This window comes from Rhodotorula graminis, assembly GCF_001329695.1.
Source record: "Rhodotorula graminis WP1 unplaced genomic scaffold RHOBAscaffold_5, whole genome shotgun sequence".
Taxonomy (NCBI): domain Eukaryota; kingdom Fungi; phylum Basidiomycota; class Microbotryomycetes; order Sporidiobolales; family Sporidiobolaceae; genus Rhodotorula; species Rhodotorula graminis.
Genome location: NW_017264932.1, coordinates 882,231 through 904,732, shown reverse-complemented (window position 1 = coordinate 904,732; position 22,502 = coordinate 882,231). Strand labels below are relative to the sequence as shown.

The 22,502-nt window shown below is 68.6% G+C and overlaps 9 protein-coding genes across 9 annotated transcripts in view; 5 read left to right on the top strand and 4 right to left on the bottom strand.

Moving 5' to 3' along the window:
• Window positions 1-22,502, top strand: part of RHOBADRAFT_64851 (uncharacterized protein) — a 79,916-nt gene that overhangs the window by 11,168 nt on the left and 46,246 nt on the right. The gene's annotated exons all lie outside the window — the stretch shown is intronic.
• RHOBADRAFT_43360 (uncharacterized protein) lies at window positions 163-1,341 on the bottom strand (the record flags this gene model as incomplete). Its single annotated transcript, XM_018414212.1, has 6 exons — window positions 163-531; window positions 607-667; window positions 734-894; window positions 965-980; window positions 1,045-1,218; window positions 1,283-1,341. 6 exons carry the CDS (start codon window positions 1,339-1,341, stop codon window positions 163-165), a joined length of 840 nt encoding a protein of 279 aa, XP_018271979.1.
• Window positions 1,957-3,883, top strand: RHOBADRAFT_64853 (uncharacterized protein). The gene is made up of 8 exons (XM_018418597.1): window positions 1,957-2,008; window positions 2,159-2,218; window positions 2,312-2,323; window positions 2,416-2,421; window positions 2,529-2,839; window positions 2,923-3,368; window positions 3,449-3,600; window positions 3,743-3,883. Exons 1-8 carry the CDS (start codon window positions 1,985-1,987, stop codon window positions 3,809-3,811), a joined length of 1,080 nt encoding a protein of 359 aa, XP_018271978.1. The 5' UTR covers window positions 1,957-1,984; the 3' UTR covers window positions 3,812-3,883.
• On the top strand, window positions 4,346-5,659 carry RHOBADRAFT_52938 (uncharacterized protein; the record flags this gene model as incomplete). The annotated part of the gene is made up of 3 exons (XM_018416586.1): window positions 4,346-4,808; window positions 4,879-5,544; window positions 5,610-5,659. The coding sequence occupies 3 exons, from the start codon at window positions 4,346-4,348 to the stop codon at window positions 5,657-5,659; spliced, it is 1,179 nt and encodes a 392-aa protein (XP_018271977.1).
• On the top strand, window positions 7,099-9,797 carry RHOBADRAFT_52937 (uncharacterized protein). Its single transcript, XM_018416585.1, has 8 exons — window positions 7,099-7,196; window positions 7,280-7,953; window positions 8,020-8,143; window positions 8,211-8,696; window positions 8,806-8,890; window positions 8,963-9,038; window positions 9,114-9,326; window positions 9,410-9,797. The coding sequence occupies exons 1-8, from the start codon at window positions 7,151-7,153 to the stop codon at window positions 9,752-9,754; spliced, it is 2,049 nt and encodes a 682-aa protein (XP_018271976.1). The 5' UTR covers window positions 7,099-7,150; the 3' UTR covers window positions 9,755-9,797.
• On the top strand, window positions 9,933-12,960 carry RHOBADRAFT_52936 (glycoside hydrolase family 5 protein). The gene is made up of 6 exons (XM_018416584.1): window positions 9,933-10,270; window positions 10,339-10,438; window positions 10,518-11,483; window positions 11,554-11,591; window positions 11,674-12,701; window positions 12,766-12,960. Exons 1-6 carry the CDS (start codon window positions 9,939-9,941, stop codon window positions 12,876-12,878), a joined length of 2,577 nt encoding a protein of 858 aa, XP_018271975.1. The 5' UTR covers window positions 9,933-9,938; the 3' UTR covers window positions 12,879-12,960.
• RHOBADRAFT_52935 (uncharacterized protein) lies at window positions 13,046-18,765 on the bottom strand (the record flags this gene model as incomplete). Its single annotated transcript, XM_018416583.1, has 12 exons — window positions 13,046-13,318; window positions 13,390-14,772; window positions 14,835-14,956; window positions 15,025-15,098; window positions 15,176-15,247; window positions 15,325-15,479; window positions 15,592-16,150; window positions 16,213-16,433; window positions 16,504-16,627; window positions 16,692-16,889; window positions 16,999-18,493; window positions 18,710-18,765. The coding sequence occupies 12 exons, from the start codon at window positions 18,763-18,765 to the stop codon at window positions 13,305-13,307; spliced, it is 4,473 nt and encodes a 1,490-aa protein (XP_018271974.1). The 3' UTR covers window positions 13,046-13,304.
• Window positions 19,576-20,379, bottom strand: RHOBADRAFT_43354 (uncharacterized protein; the record flags this gene model as incomplete). Its single annotated transcript, XM_018414211.1, has 4 exons — window positions 19,576-19,745; window positions 19,907-20,134; window positions 20,204-20,258; window positions 20,326-20,379. The coding sequence occupies 4 exons, from the start codon at window positions 20,377-20,379 to the stop codon at window positions 19,576-19,578; spliced, it is 507 nt and encodes a 168-aa protein (XP_018271973.1).
• RHOBADRAFT_52933 (uncharacterized protein) lies at window positions 20,734-22,425 on the bottom strand (the record flags this gene model as incomplete). The annotated part of the gene is made up of 2 exons (XM_018416582.1): window positions 21,511-22,425; window positions 20,734-21,435 (listed from the first exon to the last, which is right to left on the bottom strand). The coding sequence occupies exons 1-2, from the start codon at window positions 22,270-22,272 to the stop codon at window positions 20,734-20,736; spliced, it is 1,464 nt and encodes a 487-aa protein (XP_018271972.1). The 5' UTR covers window positions 22,273-22,425.

Here is a 22,502-nt window from a genome sequence, read left to right as displayed (position 1 = left end):
GGCTCGCTTTCGGCGTCCTCTCGCAACGTCTCAACTTGGGAAGGTCGAGACAGCGGGAGAGCGAGATGCCACCGGCAACGTTGCAGAGAGAACAGGGACGACGAGAGAGGACGAGGAGGGACTACATCAAGAGATGTGGAGCCGCTCGGCGAGGGCGAGGACCTAGTACGCGCGACGAGAGCCGGCGCGCGAGCTCGAGCGGCGCATCGACGCACGGCTGTTCGAGCGGCCGAGGCTCATGCCGGCGATGGCGTCGTCGAGGTCCCTCGCGCTCATCGACTCGCGACGAGCAGGCCTGCGACCGGCACGGCGGCCGGCGTACTCGTCGTCGTCGTCCGAGGTCGAGTCCTCGTCGGGCGCGATGTACGAGCCGCGGCGGGAACCGCCACGAGCGCTGCGAGGAGCCTCGTACGTGTCGTCGAACATGCTGTCGCGGCGAGCGGTCGAGCCACGGCGGCGGCGGGACGAGGTCGGCGGGAGGTAGGCCTCGGGGTCCGAGTCCGACTCTTCGCCGGCGCGGATCGACGAGAACTGGGTGCGGGTACACAGGGTCAGGAGTCGAGTCGAGCTGCTGGGAGAGAGATGGAGAGAAAAAGAGGGACGCACCCTGTCCTCGCCACGGAGGTCCTCGCGGTTGCAGTCGAAGACGACCGTGACCGGCCAGAAGCTGCAAGCCAAGGCGCACTCGGGTCAGTCCCGGGTCCAGAAGAGCTCGAGAGAGAGAAGGACGGACCCAGGGTGCGTCACGGTGAAGTGGATGGTGCCATCGGCCTCGTCCTCAGAGCCGATCGGGGTCCATGAGGACGTCTCGCAGTTGCGCGGCGTTACGAGCGACGGGCGCGACGGCGGGAGGCTGCCGACCATGACGTGCACGAACGGGTCCATGGGCGTCGGCTGCGTGCGGGAGAAATGCTCGTCGGCTCGAGTCGAGGAAGGAAGAGAGCGTGGAAGGAAGGCGACGCACGTCCTCGGTAAAGAACCTGGACGCGGGCGAGACTGGGTCAGTTGCTGCGTCAGGCTCGAGGGCGTAAAAAAAGGACGCACTGGACGGTCGAGCGGTGGACTTTGCGGACGCCGGCGCGAGTGAGGAACTCCTCCGAGTGCGAGGCGAACGACATCTTGGAGAGGGCGTGCTGGTAGCGGGCCGTGATGCGAGCCTCGGACGTGTCGAGACGCTGGAGGTAACCGGCAGCCTCGAGACCAGCGAGGAACTTGGGCCTGCGCGGGAAAGGCTCAGTCAGTGCGAGTTCGTCGAGGAGGAGGAGGAGAGGCTCGTGCTCACTCGGAGAGCGGGTCGTCGTTGGTCGGGGGAGGGCCGTAGCGGGACGAGTAGGAAGGCATGGCGAAAGACGAGTGACTTGAGGAAGGAAGAGAAGCTGGAGAGCTCGAAAGGCGGATGAGAAAGAAGAGGAAGCGAGAAGCGAGGCGAGCCGTCCTCGAGCCACGGGCAAACCGACGCTTCCGCGGACAGTCCGCGGACCAACTCGTTGCTCGCCGGCCCAGGTGTCTCGCCAGGGGGTCCGGCGGACAGGAGAAGCGACCACAGAGCGTGCGGCGAGCGGACGAACAAGCGACTGCCGACGAGGAAGAGGCTCGAGCCAGCGGGCAGGCTCGAGCGCATCGCGCGAGCTTCAGCAGCTCACAAGGGAGTGCTGGCGAGTGCACGCGGACACGGTCGAGCTGGCGAGTTGCGCGGCCGCAGAGAGAGAGAGAGAGAGAGACTGCGTCACTCGCGCGCGAGCGCTCTCCCCCCCGAACTTGTGCAGACAGCAAAGGTTGCGGCGGGTTGGGTCCCCGAAGGCGATGAAGTCACAGCAAGCTCGAGCGAGCCAGCAGCGACGGTGGACTCGGTCGGGAGGAGGTGAGGAGAAGCGGGGCCCGCGGCACCGAGGGGAGCGCGAACGATTGACGACGCTCCTCTCTCTCCTTCCTCCTCCTCACTCGCAACCACCACCACCACACTACCTTCTACCACATCATCATCATGGGCGTCCTCGACATTGTCCCCGTGCGTCCCTGCCCTCTCCCGCCTCCTTCCCCTCCCTCGAGCCGGCTCGACCGACATCGACATCATCCGGATTCGACCCGATTCTTCTCGCCCGCCAGGCGAGCACTCTGCGCGCCGTGCAGCTCGCTGACCTCCCCTTCGTGTGCACAGGCTGGCGTCATCACCGGCAAGAACCTCGTTGCTCTCTTCAAGCACGCCAAGGACAACCACGTGAGCCTCGCCGTCCTCCTCCTCCTCGGGTGACCCCGGGCGCACCGTCTCTCGCCCGTGAGCAACTACTGACTCTATTGCCCTGTCCTGCAGTACGCCATCCCTGTGAGCATCGCCACCTCTCTGCCGTTCGCTCGGCGACGAGCCGTGACGAGCCTCGAGATGAGCGCATCGATGGATCGTCTCGCTGACCCCGCTCCTTCCTTCCTTTCCCCGGATCCCTCTCCTTCCAGGCCTTCGTACGTCCACTCTCCCTCCCTCGAGCCTGTCCCATGTTGCGCAGGACTGACGGCGGCCGCCTCGCCCGCAGAACTGCACGTCGTCGTCGACCGTCGTCGCCGCCCTCGAGGGTGCTCGCGACTCGAAGTCGCCCGTCATCATCCAGGTCTCGCAGGGCGGTGCCGCCTTCTTCGCCGGCAAGGGCGTCAAGAACGGTAACCAGGAGGCGTCCATTGCCGGCGCCGTCGCCGCCGCCCACTACGTCCGCGCCATCGCGCCCACGTACGGCATCCCCGTCGTCCTCCACTCGGACCACTGCGCCAAGAAGCTCCTCCCGTGGTTCGACGGCATGCTCGAGGCCGACGAGGCCTACTACAAGGAGAAGGGCGAGCCCCTCTTCTCGTGCGTCGCCTTCTCTCCCCCTCCCCCTCCCCCACCTTCGGCTCCCTCGCGCCGCGTCCTGACCCACGCCCTCTCGTCCTCAGGTCGCACATGCTCGACCTCTCGGAGGAGTCGAAGGAGGAGAACATCGAGACCTGCGTCAAGTACTTCACCCGCATGGCCAAGATCGACTTGTGGCTCGAGATGGAGATCGGCATCACCGGCGGCGAGGAGGACGGCGTCAACAACGAGAACGTCGACAACGCGTCGCTCTACACCCAGCCCGAGGACATCCTCGACATCCACAACGCGCTCCACGCCATCTCGCCCATGTTCTCGATCGCGGCCGGGTTCGGCAACGTCCACGGCGTCTACAAGCCGGGCAACGTCGCGCTCCGCCCCGAGCTCCTCGCCAAGCACCAGGCTCACTGCCACGAGCAGCTCAAGAGCGAGAGCAAGCTCCCGATCTTCCTCGTCTTCCACGGCGGCTCGGGCTCGTCCAAGGACGAGATCACGACCGCGGTTCAGAACGGCGTCGTCAAGATGAACGGTCCGTCCTCCCTCTCTCCTGTCGCACCCGAGCGTCGAGCGCACGTGACTGACCTATGTTGCCCTTTCCCCCGCTCGCAGTCGACACCGACACCCAGTGGGCCTACATGACCGGCCACCGCGACTACTTCCTCTCGAAGCAGGACTTCCTCAAGCAGCAGGTCGGCAACCCGGAGAAGGGCCCTGACGCGCCCAACAAGAAGTACGCCGACCCGCGTGTCTGGGTTCGCGAGGTGCGTCTCCTTCCTCTTCGTCGTCCCCATCCTCCCCCCCTCTCTCCTTCCCCTTCCCCCCTCGCCTCGCCCTCACTCTTCTCCTCCTTCTGGCCCTCGAGCGCGTACACGGACTGACTCGTTCCTCTCGTCCGCCGCGCAGGGTGAGCTCACGATGAAGAAGCGCTGCCAGGAGGCGTTCCACGACCTCCTCAGCGAGGGCAAGCTCTAAACCGAGTCGACGATTGAGCGGGCTGCGGCCGACCTTTGTGCATGACTGAAAATGAGCAGTACGTTCACCTGTGACCTGGCCCACAGCATGAGAGGGCGCGCGAGCGAGGAGCGAGAGCCGTGCGAGCGAGAGCAAGGGCGACAAAGGTCCGGGCGCCTCTGGCTCAGTCTCTCGACACCGAACCTGTGCTGCATGAGCGCTCGCCTTAGCTTCTGTCGCTGCCCCACCGAGGGGTGCGCAAGGCCCGCTCAGAGCGGGGCGTGGGCCAGTTCATCAGCGTCGTCCTCCTCCGTCCTCATCTCCCCCTCCTCCTGTGCACCGACTGGAGCTCGTACCTACTCGCGCCAGTAGCGGACTCGTCGCACACCGCTCGCTCGCTCGCCGCTCGCCCTCAGCGCCCGTCCACCAAGCTCCCCCGCGCCTCTCCACCTCGTCCTTCGACCCCACGCGCTCTCCGACTCTGCCCAGGTGCGCCCAATCCCTCACCTTGTCACATCGGGCACGCTCTGACCCTTCGCGAGCCTCGCAGCCAAGATGACGCTCATCCCGACCGGCCACGAGCAGAGCCCGCCCGACAACCTCGCCCAGCCGCCCGCCGTCGACTTCCCTCACGAGATCCTCTGCTTCATCCTCCACCTGTGCGTCCCGCCGTCCGGTCACACCAAGGCCGAGATCCGTCGTCGTCGGCGCGCCCTGTACCGCTACGCCCACGTCAACTCGCGCTGGCACGCCGCCGCGTTCGACCAGGCCGTCCGCTCCGTCTTCATCAACGCGCACGCCAACGGCTGGAGCCAGGACGAGGCGACGGCGACGCGCTGGGTCACCGAGGCCAAGGAGCACGCCGACTCGAGGGGCCGCGGCATCCGCGAGCTCGTCCTCTTCGGCGAGAAGCACCTGCCCGACCAGTCGTTGCAGGCCATGTTCCAGCAGTTCGACCAGCTCGAGCACCTCGTCGTCGTCAAAAGCCGCAACCCGAGGTCCCTCCTCGGCTCTACGAGTGCGTCCTTGCCCCCATTTCTTCCGCCCTTTCCCTCTGGATCATCCCGAGCTGACTCGCCCTCGCACAGCCATTCGCCACCTGCAAGTCCTCGAGACTGCCTCGCCCTCGTTCCTCGGCATCTACTCGAACCTGCGACGCCTCGACATCATCGGCTGCCGCGGCGAAGCCCTCCCCTCGACCCTCACCAACGCCAACTTTCCCTCGCTCGACACGCTCGTCCTCGACCTCCTCGCGCCTCGCCGCGGGATCCAGATCAAGACGTACCAGGGCAGAGGCGTCACCGACAGCGTCCGACCGCCCAACGTGCGCGCCCTCGCGCTGCGCGGCCAAGGCCACCCGTTCCTGCGCGAGGTCCTCGCGTTCCAGACGCGGCTCGAGCACCTGTACCTCGGCGTCCCTCGCGCCGAGACCTTCGACTACTTGCACGCTCTGCCTTGCCCGATCTCGTCGCTCTGGGTCGAGCACACGGTCGAGGAGCAAGCCGAGGACCACGCGGCCCTCCTCCCGTGGCAGCCGCACCTGGCCCCTGCGCTCTCGGCGACGGCGTTCGACCACACGTCGCTCAAGCGCATCGGGCTCGCGTACTACGACTCGCCGGACCAGGCGGTCGACCTGCTCGACGACTGGCTCATCTCGTTCGCGAGCGCCGTCGCCAAGGCCATGGCGCTTCGCGGGCTCGACCTCGACGTGCGGTGGGCGACGCCGGCGTGCGTGCTCGAAGAGTGGGACCCTCGTGCGTCCTCTCTTTCTCCTTCTCGCCCACTCGAGCGACACTGACTCGCCATGCGCCCTTCACAGTTCGTCAAGAGGAGCCGGCGCGCTTCCTCGGCCTGGGCATCCGCGGTTGAGCCCCGTCCTCTCGTTCCTCTCTCTCTCTCTCTCTCTCTGTGTCGTTCCTCCTCTCTGTCTGTCAATGTGAACGACGATGCGCTTCGTCCCTGCTCGCCGAGAGGAGCGAGAGAGAGCGAGAGACTGTATGCACACGCCCCCTCGAGAGGGACTTGGGCGGCGCCGGCCGCGCACCTCTTGGTCTTCAACCACGCGCGCCTTAAATTTCCGGCCTGCTCCTCGCGGCTCGGGCCTTGCGCTCTTGACTGAGTGCAGGGCCTGCACAGCCGACCACAGCAGTCGGACCAGACAGCGTCGCCAGACGGACGCCCCAACGGCCAGCTCTCGACCTCGTCGAGCTGCTCGGCCAGCCCTCTTCAAAACAGTCGCCTGAGCTCATTCCCGGGCGATGGGTAGGACCTGATCCCGGTTGAAGTGCTTTGCGCGACTACCTGGAAGAGTGCACACTCGGCCTCGCCTCGCCTCGCCGTCGTCGTCGCCCTTCCTCCCCCCTCGACCACCTCGCTCTGCAACCCGCATTTTTTCCCCTCGCCTTCGACCGCGACCCGAACGAGAGTGTGGAGGACAGCGATGGAGCAGGACTGGAGAGCGGACCGGGCGAGCGGGCGGCGTGCGCGAGGAGGGCGAGCGGCCAAGGTCGAGTCGAGTCGGTCGAGGAGCTCGTGGCTCTCGCGGCATCGACGAGGGGGGACGGCTCGCTCGCTCGAGCGGACGAGAAGAACGGCAGCTTCGACGGCGGCAGCACGAGGACGGCGCAGCGGGTGCGGTGAGCTGGGTGGAGCGAGGTCACGGTCGTTCAGGTGCGTCCTCTCTCTCCTTCTGCCCCTCTCCCTCCCACCAGCGCTCCCTCGCGCCCAGTGACGACACCAGCATTAAACTGCAGGCAACCGGGGCGCTTCGGCGCTTCCCTTCGTGCTCCGAAGGGCCCGGCATCCAGCCTCGAACCTCGTCGACGGCGGCTGTCTCCTCTGGCGGCCGCCTGAAGCAGGGTCGGGGCGCCGGCGCGGGTTGCACACGAAGCATCTAAAGGCGAATCCGAGGGCGTGCGGGAGCGCGCCGCACAGCAGTGCCAGCGACCGTCACTGACCCTTCCTCTCCCTCGCCGCCGCCGCAGACTCTCGCCCTTTCCGACGACCCGTGTCCCCTCCAGCCTGTCCACCATCATCATCTCTTCTTTCCCTTCGTCCTCTCGAGACGCAGGTGCAATACGAGCGACGTCTCGTCCTCCGCGGTCCGTCGCGAGCGGTCGAGAGGAACCTGGCGCCTGGAAAGCTCGTCTCTGTCTGCTTCGGTAGCTCGAAGCGCCACTTTCGTCTGAAGCGAGAGCGTCGTGCGTCTGCAACAAAGAGAACCGCAAAGGCTGCCGCTCGAGGTTGGCCCCGCGGTCGTTCGTCGGCGTCGGGCACCACTTGGCTTCGTGCCGCTCGCTCTCGCCTCCTCGAGACCCGCTCCGAGGCCGCCAGAGCCTCGCCCGGAGCCACTCGACACCGATGGACTCGAACTTGCCGCCGTTCTCGTTCTTCACCGCGCCAGAAGGTGCGCCGGCCTCCTCGTCCCTCCCCGCTCGGCAATCGCGCGCTCCCCTCGCGACACGAGCCTGACCTCGAGACTGCACACAGGCGTCTACACTCTCGTCTCGAGCCTCAACGTCCCCGCACCTGGCGCACCCAACGCCCCTGCGTCCTTCCCCTCCACGGGAGGGCCAGCTCCCCCCGCTTCAGCCGGCCTCGGCGGCCCTGCCGCTCCCGCACCCGAGCAGCCCGCCGCACCACCGCCAAACCCTGCACGGCTCGCCGTCGTCGCGGTCCAGCTCCCGACCAAGGACGCCGGCGCGGGAGGAGGAGCAGGAGGAGCCGGCGGCATCTCGGGGCTGGGCCTCTCTATCGGGCGCGGCAAGGGCAGGGACGACGGGCCCGGCGCGACGGCCATCCCGGGCGCAGGAGGAGATGGAGCGGGCTACGGCGAGGGCGGCGGCAACGGCGGCGGCGCCGGAGCGGGAGGCCCGAACGGCCAGGGCGGCGCGCCGTCGAGCCCGGTGCCGAAGCGCAAGCCGCTCACGAGCTCGTTCTCGATGCTCGGCGGCCTCGCGCTCGCTGCCGAGGGGGCGGCGACGTCGCGCCCGGCGCGAGCGCTCAAGGGCTCGAGCTCGTCGTTCGTGCGCAGCTGGGAGGGCCTCCCGCTCTCGCAGGTCCAGCTGCGCGGCATCGCCGACGCCAACGCAGGTCGCGACACCGTCTTCGGCTTCCAGACGGTCGGCAAGGCGCTCGTCATGAGCGAGATCGCTAAGGGCAAGGTGCGTCGCCCACCGTTCCCTCCTCGACGTGCACTCACTGATGAACTCTCTCGCCCACCTCTGCAGGACGCGCTCGCCAAGATCCTCTTCGCCTCGATACCGACCTGCATCGACGCCAACCAGCACACGGCATCGGCGGCGCAGATTGACGTCCTCGTCGGATTCGCGACCGGCGACATCATCTGGCTCGGTGCGTCCTTGAGCGTCACTCTGCCCGCCCGCCGGCCAAGCCTGACTCTCTCCCACTCCTTACACAGATCCGCTCACGGCACGGTACTCGCGGTACAACAAGTCGGGCTGCATCACGTCGTCGCCCGTCACGTCGATCCGGTGGCTCCCTCCTTCCCCTCCGACCTCACCCTCGTCCCCCTCGCTCGACGGCGGCCTGCCCTCGCACCGCTCAAACCTGTTCGTCACGTCGCACGCCGACGGCTCGATCGTCCTGTGGGACAAGGACAAGGAGGACTGGAACGGCTTCGTCGCTCAACCTTTTCCCGCCCGGCCCGGGTCGGCGGTCAACTCGCCGACGCTCGGCGGCGGCGGCAACGGCGTCGGTGATTCCTCGAGGGAGAACGAGTGGCCTCTCGCTGGAGCGGGCGCCGCGGCGGGACGGCCGGCCAAGAGCGCGGCGGGGCAGGAGGACATGGTCGTCAGCCGGCCGCCGGCGACGGACCGCAAGGGCCAGAGCACGGTCAAGCACAATCCGGTCGCACATTGGAGGCTGAGCAGCAAGGCCATCACGGGTACGTCGACGTCGTTCCTCCCTCTCTCAATCTCCCTTCCTCGCCTTCCCCTGTCGCCTCCACCCGAACCCTCGAGCCGAGCCTGACCGCCCTCCCTCGCCCTGCGCAGCATTCGCCTTCTCGCCCGACTTGACGCTGTGCGCTGCGGTCGGCGACGACGGCTGCCTGCGCATCATCGACGCCGTCGAGGAGAAGTGCGGCCTCGGCCCTCGCGCGCTCGCAAACCAAGTCGAGCGACCGTACTGACACTCTCCTCGCGCCCGCAGGTTGCTCGACGTCTTCTCGAGCTACTTCGGCGCGCTCAACTGCGTCGCGTGGAGCCCTGATGGGCGCTTCGTCGTCGTACGTCCCGCTCAAACCCCCCGCACGGCCCTCTCGACCAGACCGGGCTCACCTACCTTTGCGCCCCTCCTGCAGACCGGCGGTCAAGACGACCTGTGCACCGTGTACGCTCCACTCGAGCAGCACGTCGTCGCGCATTGTCAAGGACACGCGTCGTGGGTGACGGGCGTCGCGTGGGATGCGTGGCGGAGCGAGGACCGCACCTTGCGGTTCGCCTCGGTCGGCGAGGACTGCAAGCTCGTCCTGTGGGACCTGTCGAGCGCGTCCCTGACTCGCCCAAAGGCGCATGTGCGTCGCCTGCTCCCTCTCTCTCTTTCTCGGGCGTCGCCGCCAGGACCTTGCACTGACCCCTGCCCTTCTCGTCGTTGCAGGCTCACCCGCACGCTCGGCGCCACTCGACCTCGTCCCAGACGTCGCTCCACCGCCGGTCGATGAGCGAGTCGGGCCCGCAGGCGCCGCTGTACCCGTCTGAGCGCGTCGGGCCGGCGTTCCACCCTGCGCCTCGACGAGACGACGTGTCGCTGCTGCAGCCGATCATGGTCAAGGCGCTGTCGGCCGACCTGTTCTCGGACGTCGCGATCCTGCCAGAGTACCTCGTGCTCGGAACGAGGAACGGCCACGTCCTGCAGTTCGACCGGCCGCCGACGGGTGCGCTCGAGGGCCTCAACAGCGAGTTTGCGGCGTCGGTGGTGCGGATCGACGCGAGGGCGCGGTAGCTCGAGCGAGTCGTTGTCATGCCCAGTGCGCGTTGCAGTTCTTCAGCTGTTCGAGAGAGACGACGATGTGGCGGTGCCGGGCCCCCGCTTCCGAGCGGCCGAGTCGAGCGACGACGTCGCTGATCTCGCCGCCTCGCGCCTCCTCGTGCGGTACCACCACCGCTGCTCGCTGCTCGCTGCAAGCATGGGACCAGTGCCCACCACGTCGCCCGTCACGGGCAAGCCTGTGCCCGCCCACTGGGTCCACAGCTCGTCGGCCCACTTCCGCCTCACCGACGGCCGCACTCTGCTCCTGCGCGGCATCAACCTCTCGTCGTCGGCCAAGACCCCGCGCGGCCAGCCCGGGTACCAGCTCGACGGCTTCTGGGAGGGCGCAAGGGAGGAGCGCGACGTCAGCTTTGTCGGCCGCATCCTCGAACTCGACGAGGCCGATGAGCATCTCGAGCGCCTCAAACGGTGGGGCTTCAACTGCCTGCGCATCGTCACGACCTGGGAGGCCATCGAGCATGCCGGACCGTGCGTCCCAACCTCCCCCTCTCTCTCGCCCCTTTCCGCGCCGGCTGACCCCTCGTCCTCCTTCGCAGCGGCAAGTACGACCAGGCCTACCTCGACTACGTCGTCGAGCTCCTCCGCAAGTGCAAGCAGTTCGGCTTCCGCTGCTACATCGACCCGCATCAAGATCTTGTGCGTCCCCCTCCCTCCCTCTCGACGACGACGAGCCGCACGGACTTGAGCGCGTTAACCCTCGCCCCTCGTTCCACAGTGGTCGCGCTTCTCGGGCGGGTCCGGTGCGCCGTACTGGACGCTCCTCGCGTGCGGCCTCGAGCCGCAGAACTTTACCCGTACCCGCGCCGCCGTCATCGAGTCCGAGTGGCCCGACGCCGCCTCGCCCGACCCGGCCGCGTTCCCGCCCATGATCTGGGCGACCAACTACCAGCGCCTCGCGTGCTCGACCATCTTCACCATGTTCTTCGCCGGGCGCGACTATGCGCCCAAGTGCATCATCGACGGCATCAACGTCCAGGACTTCCTCCAGTCGCACTACCTCGCGGCCATGCGCCAGCTCGGCGAGGCCATCTCGGCGGCGGGCGACCTCCTCGACGAGTGCGTCATCGGCTGGGACTCGCTCAACGAGCCGAACCCGGGCTTCCTCGGCACGGCCGACCTCGACAAGCACAGCAAGGAGAGCGTCCTGCGCGTCGGCCCGACCCCGACCGGCTTCGAGGCGCTGCGCCTCGGCATGGGCGACAAGCTCACGGTCGAGAACTGGAAGTCGGGCCCGCTCGGCCCGGCTCGCGACGGGAGCGTCACGGTCGACCCGCAGGGCACGGTCGCGTGGCTGTCGCCCGACGCCGAGCCCGACGGCAAGTCGCCCTGGGGGTGGACGCGCGACCCGGGCTGGAAGCTCGGGACGTGCATCTGGGCGCAGCACGGCGTCTGGGACGTCGAGTCGAGGACGCTCCTCCGTCCCGGCTACTTTGACGAGTGCCACGGCGCCGTCGCCGCCGCGTCGGGCCCCGAGCGCGAGGTCGACTTTGGCGCCGACTACTGGCTTCCGCATTGGCGCTCGTACGCCCGCATGGTCCGCGAGGTGCACCCCGAGGCGATCCACTTCATCCACAGCCCCGTCTTCCAGATCCCGCCGACCATTGCCGGGCCCGAGGTCGGCAACCGGGCGGCCCACTCGTCGCACTTCTACGACGGCCTGACGCTCGTCACCAAGCACTGGGTCCGTCCATCTTCCTCCTTGCGTCTCTACTCGACTCCCTTGACTGACCGTGCGCCTCTCTCCCGAGCAGAACTGGTTCAACGCCGACGCGATCGGCATCCTTCGAGGGTGCGCCTCCTCTTTCCCCACCCTCTCTCGCTCCCCTTCCTCCCTCTCTCGATCCTGACACGCTCTCCCACGACGCTCGCAGCAAGTACGCGTCGATCGTCCTCGGCGTCAAGGTCGGCGAGTCGGCCATCCGGCGGTGCATGCGCAGCCAGCTCGGCGTCCTGCGGCAAGACTGCTTCGACAAGCTCGGCCAGTACCCGACCATGATGGGCGAGATCGGCATCCCGTACGACCTCGACAAGAAGAAGGCGTACGAGGACGGCAACTACGCGACGCAGGTCCGAGCGCTCGACGCGAGCCTGAACGCGTGCGACGGCGCCAACGTCCTCAACTACACCGTGTGGTGCTACTGCCCCGACAACTCGCACAAGTGGGGCGACAAGTGGAACGGCGAGGACCTGAGCGTGTGGAGCCCGGACGACGCCGTCCAGATGGCGTCCTCGCAGACGACGGCGGCTCGTCGTGCGCGCCAGCTCGGCAACGTCAACCACGACCAGGTCAAGGGCATCCACGCCAAGGGCTCGACCTCTTCGTCGACGTCCGAGGGCGACTCGGGCACCGTCACGCCTGTCGACGACCCGCTCCACCCGATCAACCTCAACGACGGCGCGCGCGCCCTCCCCGCCTTCGTCCGCCCGTTCCCGGTCAAGACGGTCGGCACGCCGACGTCGATCGACTTCGAGATCAAGTCGTCCAAGTTCAAGCTCGAGGTGCGCGTCGACGCCGACGACGTCGCCGACCCGGACCTCGCGACCGAGATCTACATCCCGCTCGCCCAGTACGCCGCGCACCCGCAGAAGGTCAGCTACCACGTCCGAGCGGCGGCCAAGATGCACCACCCGGGCAGCAAGATCAAGCACCCCAAGTCGGGCGACGTCCAGCTCGCGCTCGACGGCGAGGGCGAGGTCGACGGGTCCGAGGGCGAGCAGGACGGCGCGCCGCACGACCTCGCGCTCAAGGTCAAGCTGTCGACCGGTCGGTACGAGCTCGACCACGAGAACCAGACGCTCAAGTGGTACTACCCGCGCCCGACGTCGGGCAGCGTCGTCGTCAAGCTCGAGCTCGAGCGGGTCGGTGGCGCCGTTCCGCTGTGGAAGGCCCAGTGGCTCAGTACGTCCTCATCTTCTCTCTTCTCTCCTCTCGAGACTCGTCCTGACGACATTGACTCTCACAGGGAGCGGCTGGGAGCGCATGGAGGAGAAGAACTGGCAGGGCAACACGTGTGCGCTTCTCGGCGTCTCGCTCCTCGGCGCAGCCGGCGTCGCGACGGCTTTCATGCGCAGCTGAGCGCGCTATCATGGAGCCTTTGTACTCGTGCCTTGTCTATAGCTTTCTCGTCGTGCAGTGCAGTCCTCCCTCTTCGCGCCTCGAGGACGAGTCCGAGCGAGCGAGCGACTCGTTCTCTCTCTCTCTCGCGCGCGATGAACTCGCGCTCGGGCCTCTCGAAAAATAGAGAGAACGAGAAGGTGCAGCTAAAGTTTCGGTGCGACTGTCCGTCGAGAGTTGCTACAAGCACGAAGGGGAGGGGAAGAGAGGAGGGGAAAGAGCAGAAAGCGAATCCGACAGGGCGAGGAAAGGGGAAGAGAGAGAGGAAAATGCGGGCTGGGAGGGGGTACGGCGGGTGCAGTGCGAGAGAGTAGACTCGAACAGACGACGGGCTATGCGAGGGAGAGGCGGAAAGAGGGGTAAGGGAGGAGGGAAAGAGGTGTGAGCCTAGTAGCCGACGCCTGCGAGCGTCGAGTGCAAGTAGTCAGGAACGGGGCACTCGCCAAGAGGAACGAGAGAAAGGAGGACGCACTGCCGGGGTGACCCGCACCGACGTCGAAGGGCCCGCCTGCGCCGTTCTGCTGCGCGGCGAACGCGCCGAAACCGCCAAAGTAGGGCGGCGGCGGCGGCGGTGGCGAGCCCATCGGCGAGAACGCCGGGTTGAAGCCGCCGCCGTCGCCGACCCTGAGCGCAGAGAAAGGGTCGGGGCTGCTGATCGACGGGTAGCCCGGCGAGACGGCGCCTCCTGCGCCACCGACGCCGCCGGGGCCGAAGCCGGGCGAGAACGGCGGCAAGCCCGGGTGCTGCATGTGTGGCGAGCGAGCTGGCGACGCAGGGCCGCTGCTGGCCGAGCCGGGAGGGGCGAACGACGGCGAGTAGGGCGAGCCGGGGTTGAAGAGGGAGGGAGGAGGAGGAAGGGTCGCGCCGTCGCCGCCGTAGTACGGGCTCGCGTAGCCGCCGTAACCGTTGGGCGCGCCGTACTGAAGGAGATACCCCATAGGCGGCGGGCCGTACGGGTACGAGGCCATGGCGGGCGAGCCGAAAGGCTGATGCTGAGGGTGGAGGTGGTGCGAGTTGAGGTGCTGGTGGTGCGGCGGCGGTGGAGGAGGGCCGAGCGGACCGCGGCGCTGGAACTGCGGCGAGACCGAGTGTGGCGAAGAAGGAGGAAGAGGGAGGCCGGAGGCCCCGCCGCTCGGACCGCCGAAGCCCTGCTGCGGCGACGCGCGCGGGTTCTGGCGCCCGCCGCCGTAGTGCCCTTGGCCCTGCGGCGGCGGCGGCGTGCTGCCCGGCGACGGGCCGAGGTACTCGCCGCCGACCTCGTCGATGAGCTTGCGGAACGCCGGCGCGCCCTGCACGCCGAGCGTCTCGAGGACCTCCTTGACGCGGGCAAAGACCTGCTCGCGACGCTCGCCGCTCAGGTAGGTCGAGGCGGCGACCTTGTGCACGCACGCGACGCCGTTCATGTGGTCCTTGAGGACGTCCTCGAGGACCTTGGCGGCCGGGTCGACGAGGGCGTCGACCATGATGCGCTGCGCCTCGTCGTCCTCGCGCTGGTTGATGACGCGCATGAGCGACTGCGACGAGAGCTTGTGGGTGCACAGGTGCGACAGGTGCGACACGAAGCGCGGCGCGACGAGCGAGTACCGGTTGGGCAGGCCCGACGACTCGAGGAGCCACGTGAGGAGGAGGGCGCCGTTCGAGCTCGTCGCGAGCGGGATGGCGTTGAGGACGATGGCGGCCGCGACGCGCTTGCGCTGAAGAGGCGGCGTCTCGGGGCTCTCGAGCGTCTGCCGCGTGCTGCGCGCGCCGAAGCGGCCCGAGCCGATCTCCCAGATGCGGTCGACCATGGCGTCGAACACGAAATCGGACCATGGCGAGCCGAAGCGCAGCGCGCCCTGGACGACGTAGTTGCCGACTGCATCGACGAGAGTCAGTAGGCTATCCTGGATGAGGAGGGAAGGCTGGACGAGGACGCACAGTCGTTGAGGAGGAGCGGCGGCGTGTACGGCGCGAGGCTCTGCTCGATGATGGCGAACTCGTCGTCGTCCTCGGCGCACTGGATGATCTTCTGCACGGCCCAGGTACCGTTCTTGTGCGTCCTGCACGGGAGAGAGAGAAGAGTCAGTCCTGAAAGGGGGACGGGGAGAAAAGGGGAACGTGCACGGACCCGATCGGGGCGAGGTGCGGCGAGATGCGCTCGAGCATGAGCTTGCGGACAGGCTTCGACGTCTGCTCGAAAAGCTGTGAGGCGAGAGGAGGCAGGGACGAAAGGCTGTCAGGCAAGGTCGGCGGAAAGGAGGGAGGGAAAGCGTGCTCACTTTTTGGACGAGCGTGTTGCCGATGTAGTCGGACGCGAGCGGGACGACCTCGTCCATCAAGTCGGCCGCGATCTGTGGAGAGCATGTACTGGGTCAGGACACGCGCCCGCTTCGAGGAGGTGGCGAGGAAGAGAGAGGGCGCAGCTCACCGCGTCAACCTCGTCCGTCGACGGCTCGGCGTCGAGCCGCTTGCGGATCTCGCGCAGTCGGGGCGCCTCGTGCTGCGCATAGCGACGGGCGAAGCGCGGGTCGCTCAGGACGGCGAGCGGGATCGACGTGTAGTAGGTCTGAGGCGGACGAACTTCTGCGACGAGCGGGACGAGAGCTGGGTCAATGACTACATCTGGTAGGACAAGAGGGCGAGAAGGAGAAGTAGGAGGGGAAAAGGAGGAAGAGAGAGGGACAGGAGGACGCACCTGCGACAGCGGCGACATGCTCCTCGAGCTCGTCGTCGCCCTGGCTCAACTCGCGCATGAGCATCTGCATCTCGTTGACGGTCGCCCTGCTCGTCTCGACGACCTTGCCGTTGCCGTTGACCTCCTGCTGCTGCTGCTGCTGCCCGCCGAATGCGGCCGACGCCGACGAGGGCCCGCCCGGCTGCTGGAACGCGTGCGCGCTCGCGTAGTGGCCGTTCGAGACGAGGCCCATGACGAGGTTGCTGCGGTAGTCGTGCACGTGGCCGTCTGCGAGTTGGCGCTCGACCGGGATGCCCGACGCGCCGCTGAGCTGCGACACGGCGCCGAACACGTGCGGGAACGAGCCCACGCCGCCGCCGTTGATGCCGTTCGAGGCCGACGACGACGAGGCGGGCGTGCCGTCGCCGTTGACGTGGTGGGCGAACGGCGCCTGCGACACCTTGCTCGGGACCTTGGCGAACCCGATGCGGACGGGCCCGACCTCGACGCCGAGGATCTCGCGACCCGACAGGGCCTTGCGAGCGGCGACGGCGTCGTCGAGGCGCTCAAAGTTGACAAACTGTGAGGCAAGTCGATGTCAGTGAGAGCGAGTGACGAGGGCGAGAGAAAAGGTGGACGCACGCCGCAGGACTTGTGCGTGAGGACCCTCGCGCTCTCGATCGCGCCGAATGCCGAGAAGACGGCGAGCAGGTGGTTGGGCGTGGTCGTCGGCGGGATTGAGCCGACCCAGAGCGCCCTCGTCGGCTGCGTCTGCAGGTTGAGGTCGCCGGGGAGCTGCGCGGGCGCGGCGGTCGAGCGAGGGTGGATGAGGCCCGGCGCGGTCGGGGCCGGGGTCGACTCGGCTGCGGGATGGCGAGATTCGTCAGTCTCTGAGCACGACAAAGGATGGACGGACGAAGGAGAGGGACGGACCCTTGCCGTAGCCGATGCGGACGAGCCCGCTCGTCTTGGTGAGCTGCCCGCCGAGGCGGTTCAGGACGTCCTCCTTGGCGCGCATGGCGTCCGAGACCGACACGAAGTTGACGAAGCCGCACTCCTGCAGCGGGAAGAGGTGGTCAGAGCTGTCGGGGCGAGTAGAGGGGACGAATCGGGGGACGCACCTTGTCCGGGATGAGGCGCAAGCTCTCGATGGCGCCGTATGGCGCAAAGACCTCCTGCAGGTCGGCGGGCGACGTCTTGGGGTCGAGGTTGCCGACCCAAAGGCTGCGGGTCGGCTGTTGGACCGGCGGCGTGAGCGAGATGGCGCCCTCGGGCGTTGGCGGACGGCCGAGGCTGGCCCAGCCGGCGGCCGGGTTTGCCTGCGTGCGTGCGTCCGAGTCAGTGCCGTGTCACACGAGAGCGAGAGAGGCGGCGTGGGAGAAGAGATGAGATGGGCGAGGGGGTAAAGGAGAGGTCCGAGCGACGCACCGGGTCCTCGCTGATGCCGAGTCGCCCCATCCTCGACGCCATCGCCTGCACCGGCCCCACCCCTGCGCCTCCCGCTCCGCCGTCTCCTCCTGCTCCTCCCCCCGCCGCGACGTCCGCTCCGATGCCGAGGTGCCGCGGCGGGATGCCCGCCGTCGTGCCGGCGCGCCGGCGCGAGTACATCTCGCTCTTCGAGTCGTCGAGGATGCCGATCGTCGCTGCGCGTCCGCGAGCGGGCAGATCGTGGTTGCCGAAGCCGCCGGCGGAGCTGTGCCCGGACGAGGACGTGGTCGAGGCGACGGCGTCACTCGACGAGGACGAGGGAGGGAGGAGGGTGACGAGGGGCGACGGGCGCGGCGGCTCGGGGCCCGAGTGCGGCGAGGGCTCGGTGAGGTTGACGGCCGTGGCGTACAGGAGGCGGCTCGAGTCGGTCGAGCTGGTCGAGCGGTGGCGGGGCGTGGCCGACGACGACGGCGACGAGTGCGAGTGCGAGTACGGGTCGTCGGGCGAGGCGACGCCGACGAGAGGTGCGGGGGAGCTGACGAGGGACGAGCTAAGGTACGACGAGGGAGGAGGGAGAGACGAGGGAGGAGGGTACGACCGGTGCAGGAGCGCCTCGGCGGGCGAAGATGACCGCGGGAAGGCGGCCAACGTGTGGCTCCGCAGCCGCGAGTGCGTCGCCGCGCCGAACCCGTTCAGCCCGCTGGAGCTCGGCTGCACGCTCCCCGCCGATCCGAGCCGCTGCATCGGCGCCGCCGAGTACGCCGGCGCGAACGCGCTCGTCGACGACGGGAGGAGGCTCTCGCTCGCCGCGTTGCTTGGCCCGGACGACTCGTCGGCGAGGCCGAGGTAGTCGAGCGTGCGCAGGTGCGAGTCCTCGCCGTAGGCGCTCTCGTCCGGGCTGCGCACGTCGCCGACGCCGCCGAGTCGGCGAGGAGGTCCGGGCGCCGCCGGGCTGCTGCCGCCTGGCGCGCCGTTACCGAGCGTGTTGGGCGACCAGTCGCCGCTCGAGAAGACGCCCGAGCCGAACACGGACGACAGGCTCGAGCTCGGGAGGGTGAGGGAGCCCGAGCGCAGGCGCGAGTGCGAGGCCGACGAGGTCGAGGCGGGTGCGGGCGGGATGAGCGCCGAGGGGAAGGGCTGGTCGAGAGGCGTGGTCGGGCCTGAGCCGGGGAGGGACGCCGCACCGCCGTGCGCCGTCGTCGGGAGGAGGAGGCTGTCGGCTGCGCCGAGGCGGGAGCGCAGGCTCGACGACGACGTGAGGAACGTCGACGGGAGCGTGCCCGCTCGTGGCCGGCCGGACAGGGCGAACTGCGACGGGGTCGCGGCGACCGGGTGCGACGGACCGTGCTCTTGGACAGTCGGGAGGAGGAGAGACGACTCGGGCGACGAGTGGAGGTGGACTTGAGGAGGAGGAAGAGGAGGCGGTGCAGACGAGAGCGACGGCGGGAGGCTCGACGACAGGAGCGAGTCTTCTTGCTGCAGCTCGCGAGTACGGCTGTGGACAGGAATGGCGAGAAAGGGCGTCCCTCGTCAGCGCTCGGGCTCTTGAACGGCGACGACCCTCGACTGCGTGCGGCCCGCTCTACGCCCGCTCTTCTGCCCGGCTCCATGTAGCCCGCCCGCGTACACCCGCTCCATCTCGATGACCTCTGACCACCACTGCGACCGAACCAGATGCGCGCAAGAGAGAGAGGGGAGCGAGAGGACGCACCTCTTGAGGGCCGAGGGAGGAGAGCCCGCCGGCCTCGTGTCGGCAGCGGCGGCCATGGGCGACTTGTCGCGGCTCGCCAGACGACTGATCGAGGCGGTAGGTGGTCGACCGGGGCTTGGGCCTCGGTCGAACGAGGTCGGGAAAGCCGGCGGACGGCTGCGGGGAGGGCGACGGCGGGACGACGACGACGAGGCGGCGCCTGGAAGGCTGTCGACGGGTCGGGGTGGGGCAGGCGACTAGGTGACTGTCGGTGTGCTGGCCGGCTGCTTGACTGCAGTCGAGGGCCGGGTGAGCCGACTGCTGAGCGACGACGTGCGACGGACGGGCACGAGGAGCGTGGGCGACGGCGCTGCAGACGTGGGTTGCGGCCAGCGCAGGTGCTCGAGTCGGGTACGAGCGGGTACGGCTGCGCGGCGAGCTGCTCTGTGGGCGAGCAGGGCGAGGGTGCGACGAGGGAGCGCAGGGCCGAACGAAGCACTTCGGCTCGGCTCTCGCTTTGGGTCCAGCTCGCTCTTTGCAGCAGCAAGCTCACTCTCTCGTACTCTCACACACTCGCACAGTATCGCGAGAAAACCGGCTGTGCTGCTCTCTCTCCTCCCCGCCGGGCAACCGTCGTCGTCGTCATGGGCGCACCGCGGATCCTCACCACGAGACGCGCTCGCAACGCGTGTTCGACCACTCTCACCGAGCCGTCTGCGCACGAGGTCCGGCTCGAGCCAGCGCACGACGACGCTCTCGGGGCCACGCCAGAGCGCGAGCGCGAGCTCTCGGCCCGCACGGCCCGCCGCGCACCCTCCCTCGCTCGCTCTCCCTGCTCGACTCGGCCGCTCGAACGCCCCTGCATTGCGTCTGCCGCCGCAGCTCCGCTATGCCGCCCCTGCGCCACCGCAGCACCCGACCGGCGCCGCCTCGGCCTCGTCCGCCGCACCTCGTCGCCGCCTTCGCCTCGCGCCGCCCGTCGCTGCCGCCGCCGCCTCCTTCTTCTGCTTGATCGTGTCGTTGTCGCCGCGCTCCGTCTCCTCGTGGATGCGCAGGGCTGGTGGCGGACAGTGCGGGGCGGCGAGCGGCGGGGTACGGTGGAGGATGACGGAAGGAGGGCGACGAGGGGAGAGGGAAGGGGGAAAAGGCGAGGAGGGAGGTTAGCTCGTCTGCCCTGCGACAAGCATCGGCCCAGAGAGAAGTACGACAGGGACGCACCAAAGTTGCCCTCGTCGTTGCGCACGCCCTGCACGACGTTCTTGCGCAAGAAGGCCGCGATCTCGAACGCGCCCTGGATGTGCTCGTCGACGACCTCGGGCGTCAAGTCGCTCTTGGGCGCGAGCTCTGGTGGAGGGAGGATCGTGTCGCGCGGCTGGAACGGCGACACCGAGGCCGAGGACGAGGGGATGAAGCGGTTGAAGAGGACCCGGGTCTGCTCGTGGGCGGCTGCGGGCAAGGGAGGCTCGTGAGCTCGATCGCGACCTGCAGAAAGTCTCCTTGAGAGTGTGTGCGCACCTTGGAGCGCGAGCGCGTCGCCCTTGAACGTCAGACGCTGAGAGCGGATGAGGGCCTGATGAGAAAGCGAGGAGGGTCAGGACATGGACGGGGAGAGCTCGCCGCGAGAGAGTAGGGCGCACACGGTAGGCTGAAGCAGCTCGTGCGCACTGCGCGGGCGTCAAGGTGATCGGCATGGTGCGAGGAGGGTGGCGGAGGACGACAGTCGCTCGCGGAACGTCGGAGAGCGCGTTGGCTCAGCATGCTCCGCCGTCGCATTCGGTAATGCTGCTTGTCTCCGTGCAAGCCATCCACAATGCTCTTCTCCAGAAGCCCAGACCCGAGAGAAGCTCGAGCGAGAGGTCTGCGCGTGCTCCTCCTCCTCGGTCGAGGCTCGGACAGCGAGCCGTGCGATACGTGCTAGTTCCAGGAGGGTATAATCTAGAGGGACAAAGGGTGACGAGGTACATGTGTAAAGGAGGGGAGACTGCAACACCTGGGGAGCGCGGACCAGTCGCCGCCGCGTAATCCTCCTCGACCGACCGCCTCGTTCAGTCGTCGACCGCCCGCAGCGTCACCGACGACTCGCCCTCCTCCTGGATCGCCTGAAAGCTCGGCTGCCGCGAGAGGACCCGCGTGCTCGAGCCCCGGCTGACGCTGCGCGACGGCGCGCCGTCGCTCCCCTCCTCGTCCAGCTCGCCCTCGTCGTCCGCGCCGAGCGGCACGCCGCGCTCGCCGCCTCGGGGCGACGCGAGGAAGCGCGCAGGGCGCGACCCGCCCGGCAGCAGCTCGGTCGACTCGCTCCTCCTCGCGCTGCGCGACGTCGACAGCGCGCGCCGGCCGCTCCCGCTCGTGCTCGCCGAGCGCGCGCACCCGAGCGTGCTCGTCGAGCGGCTGCGCTGCGGCGGCCGCCCGCCCTTGTACGCCTCGTCGTCGGCTCCTCGGCCCTCAGCGCCGTCGGCGTCGAGCAGCGCCGCCTCCTCCTCGGCGTCGAACCCGTGCGCGCTGCGCCGCCGCCGATCCCGGTCTCGCCGCGCCTTGCGCTTCTCCGAGTAGAGCCAGCTCTGGCCGATGATCATGAGGTCGAAGCACAGGGTGCCGCCCGAGCCGAGGAGGTACGGCATCGCCTCGAGGAGGTACGACGCCGAGGTCGCGTGCGGGTTGGTGAGGATGGACGCGACGTAGAGCGAATTGCCGAGGAAGGCGGCCGCGAACAGGGTCATGGCGAGGCCTTCGACGGACCGACGACGGAACTGTGGCGAGAGGGAGGAAGCAAGGTGAGCCCACGAGGCGGAAGAGAGAGAAAGAGACGAGGAGGTGGGACGCACATTCTGCCAGATCTGCGGTAGCCGGCTCGTGAGGTAGGCGGTCGTGCACACCCACGCGCTCGTGCGGCCCACGACGCGCTCCCAGTCGTACTCGCGGGTCGGTGGTCGGTCGTCGTCGTCGCCGTCGCGCTCCGGCTCGTCCGGGGTCGAGGAGACGTCGAGAGGAAAGGTCGAGCGCTTGGCGAGAGAGTACGAGACGTCGAGCGAGGATCGAGAGGAAGAGGACGGGAGGGGGAAGTAGGCCGGGTGCCGTGCGTCGCCGATGCGCCAGCCCGCCGGCTGCACCGGCGCCGGGCTCGAGCTCCAGGCTCGCCCTGCCCGCTCGACGCCCATCGTTCCGACCGCCCCGCCGCCGCCGAGGTGCCCAAGCGTGAAAAGCGCGCCGACCGAGAGGAACACGATGCCCGTGCTCCGCCTCGAGGCTGGCGGCGGCCTGCTCCTGCTGCTGCTCGTGCGCTGCCGCTCCCGCTCTCGTGCCGGGACGACCTCGTCCGGCTCGCCCGTGAAGGCGACGTGGTTGATCGTGTGGTGGTGCGGCGCGTGGCCGAAGCCGAAGCCGGCGTGGGACGAGGGCGAGCCGTGGATGGTCGAGAGGGAGGAATCGAGGGCGCGGATGGCCGAGCGCTGCAGGGTGCGCCCGCGCTCGGGGAGGGTCGGCGAGGGAGGGACGGTGAGCGTCCCGCTCGACGTGCGCGACGGCGGCAAAGGGCGAGTCGGGTGATGGGGCGACGTCGCGGTCGACGCGTTCGACGACTCGGTCATCCAGCTCGCGACGAGCGGGTCGTCCTCGCTGTCGGCGTCGTGCGAGTGCAGGAGCCGAGTGCGCGAGCTCTTGCTGCGCCCATGTCGTGACCGTGATCGTCGGCCACCGTGGACGAACGAGGCGTGCGGCGACGGCTGGGCGTACGGGAACGCCTCGGACAGGGGAGGGAAGTGGGGGACGGGGTCGCAACCGCGAGTAGTAGGCGAACTGGCCGCACAGGGACGATGTC

What these genes read in the sequence shown, in the direction of transcription:
- RHOBADRAFT_52937 (XM_018416585.1), top strand. Translation starts at nt 7,151, where the DNA reads ATGGACTCGAACTTGCCGCCGTTCTCGTTCTTCACCGCGCCAGAAG. An exon ending in GTTCTTCACCGCGCCAGAAG is followed by an intron (nt 7,197 to 7,279) that starts GTGCGCCGGCCT and finishes GACTGCACACAG; the next exon opens with GCGTCTACACTCTCGTCTCG. An exon ending in CTGATGGGCGCTTCGTCGTC is followed by an intron (nt 9,039 to 9,113) that starts GTACGTCCCGCT and finishes CCCCTCCTGCAG; the next exon opens with ACCGGCGGTCAAGACGACCT.
- RHOBADRAFT_64853 (XM_018418597.1), top strand. Translation starts at nt 1,985, where the DNA reads ATGGGCGTCCTCGACATTGTCCCC. An exon ending in GCGTCCTCGACATTGTCCCC is followed by an intron (nt 2,009 to 2,158) that starts GTGCGTCCCTGC and finishes TCGTGTGCACAG; the next exon opens with GCTGGCGTCATCACCGGCAA. An exon ending in AAGGGCGAGCCCCTCTTCTC is followed by an intron (nt 2,840 to 2,922) that starts GTGCGTCGCCTT and finishes TCTCGTCCTCAG; the next exon opens with GTCGCACATGCTCGACCTCT.
- RHOBADRAFT_52936 (XM_018416584.1), top strand. Translation starts at nt 9,939, where the DNA reads ATGGGACCAGTGCCCACCACGTCGCCCGTCACGGGCAAGCCTGTGCCC. An exon ending in GCCATCGAGCATGCCGGACC is followed by an intron (nt 10,271 to 10,338) that starts GTGCGTCCCAAC and finishes CCTCCTTCGCAG; the next exon opens with CGGCAAGTACGACCAGGCCT. An exon ending in CGCTCGTCACCAAGCACTGG is followed by an intron (nt 11,484 to 11,553) that starts GTCCGTCCATCT and finishes TCTCCCGAGCAG; the next exon opens with AACTGGTTCAACGCCGACGC.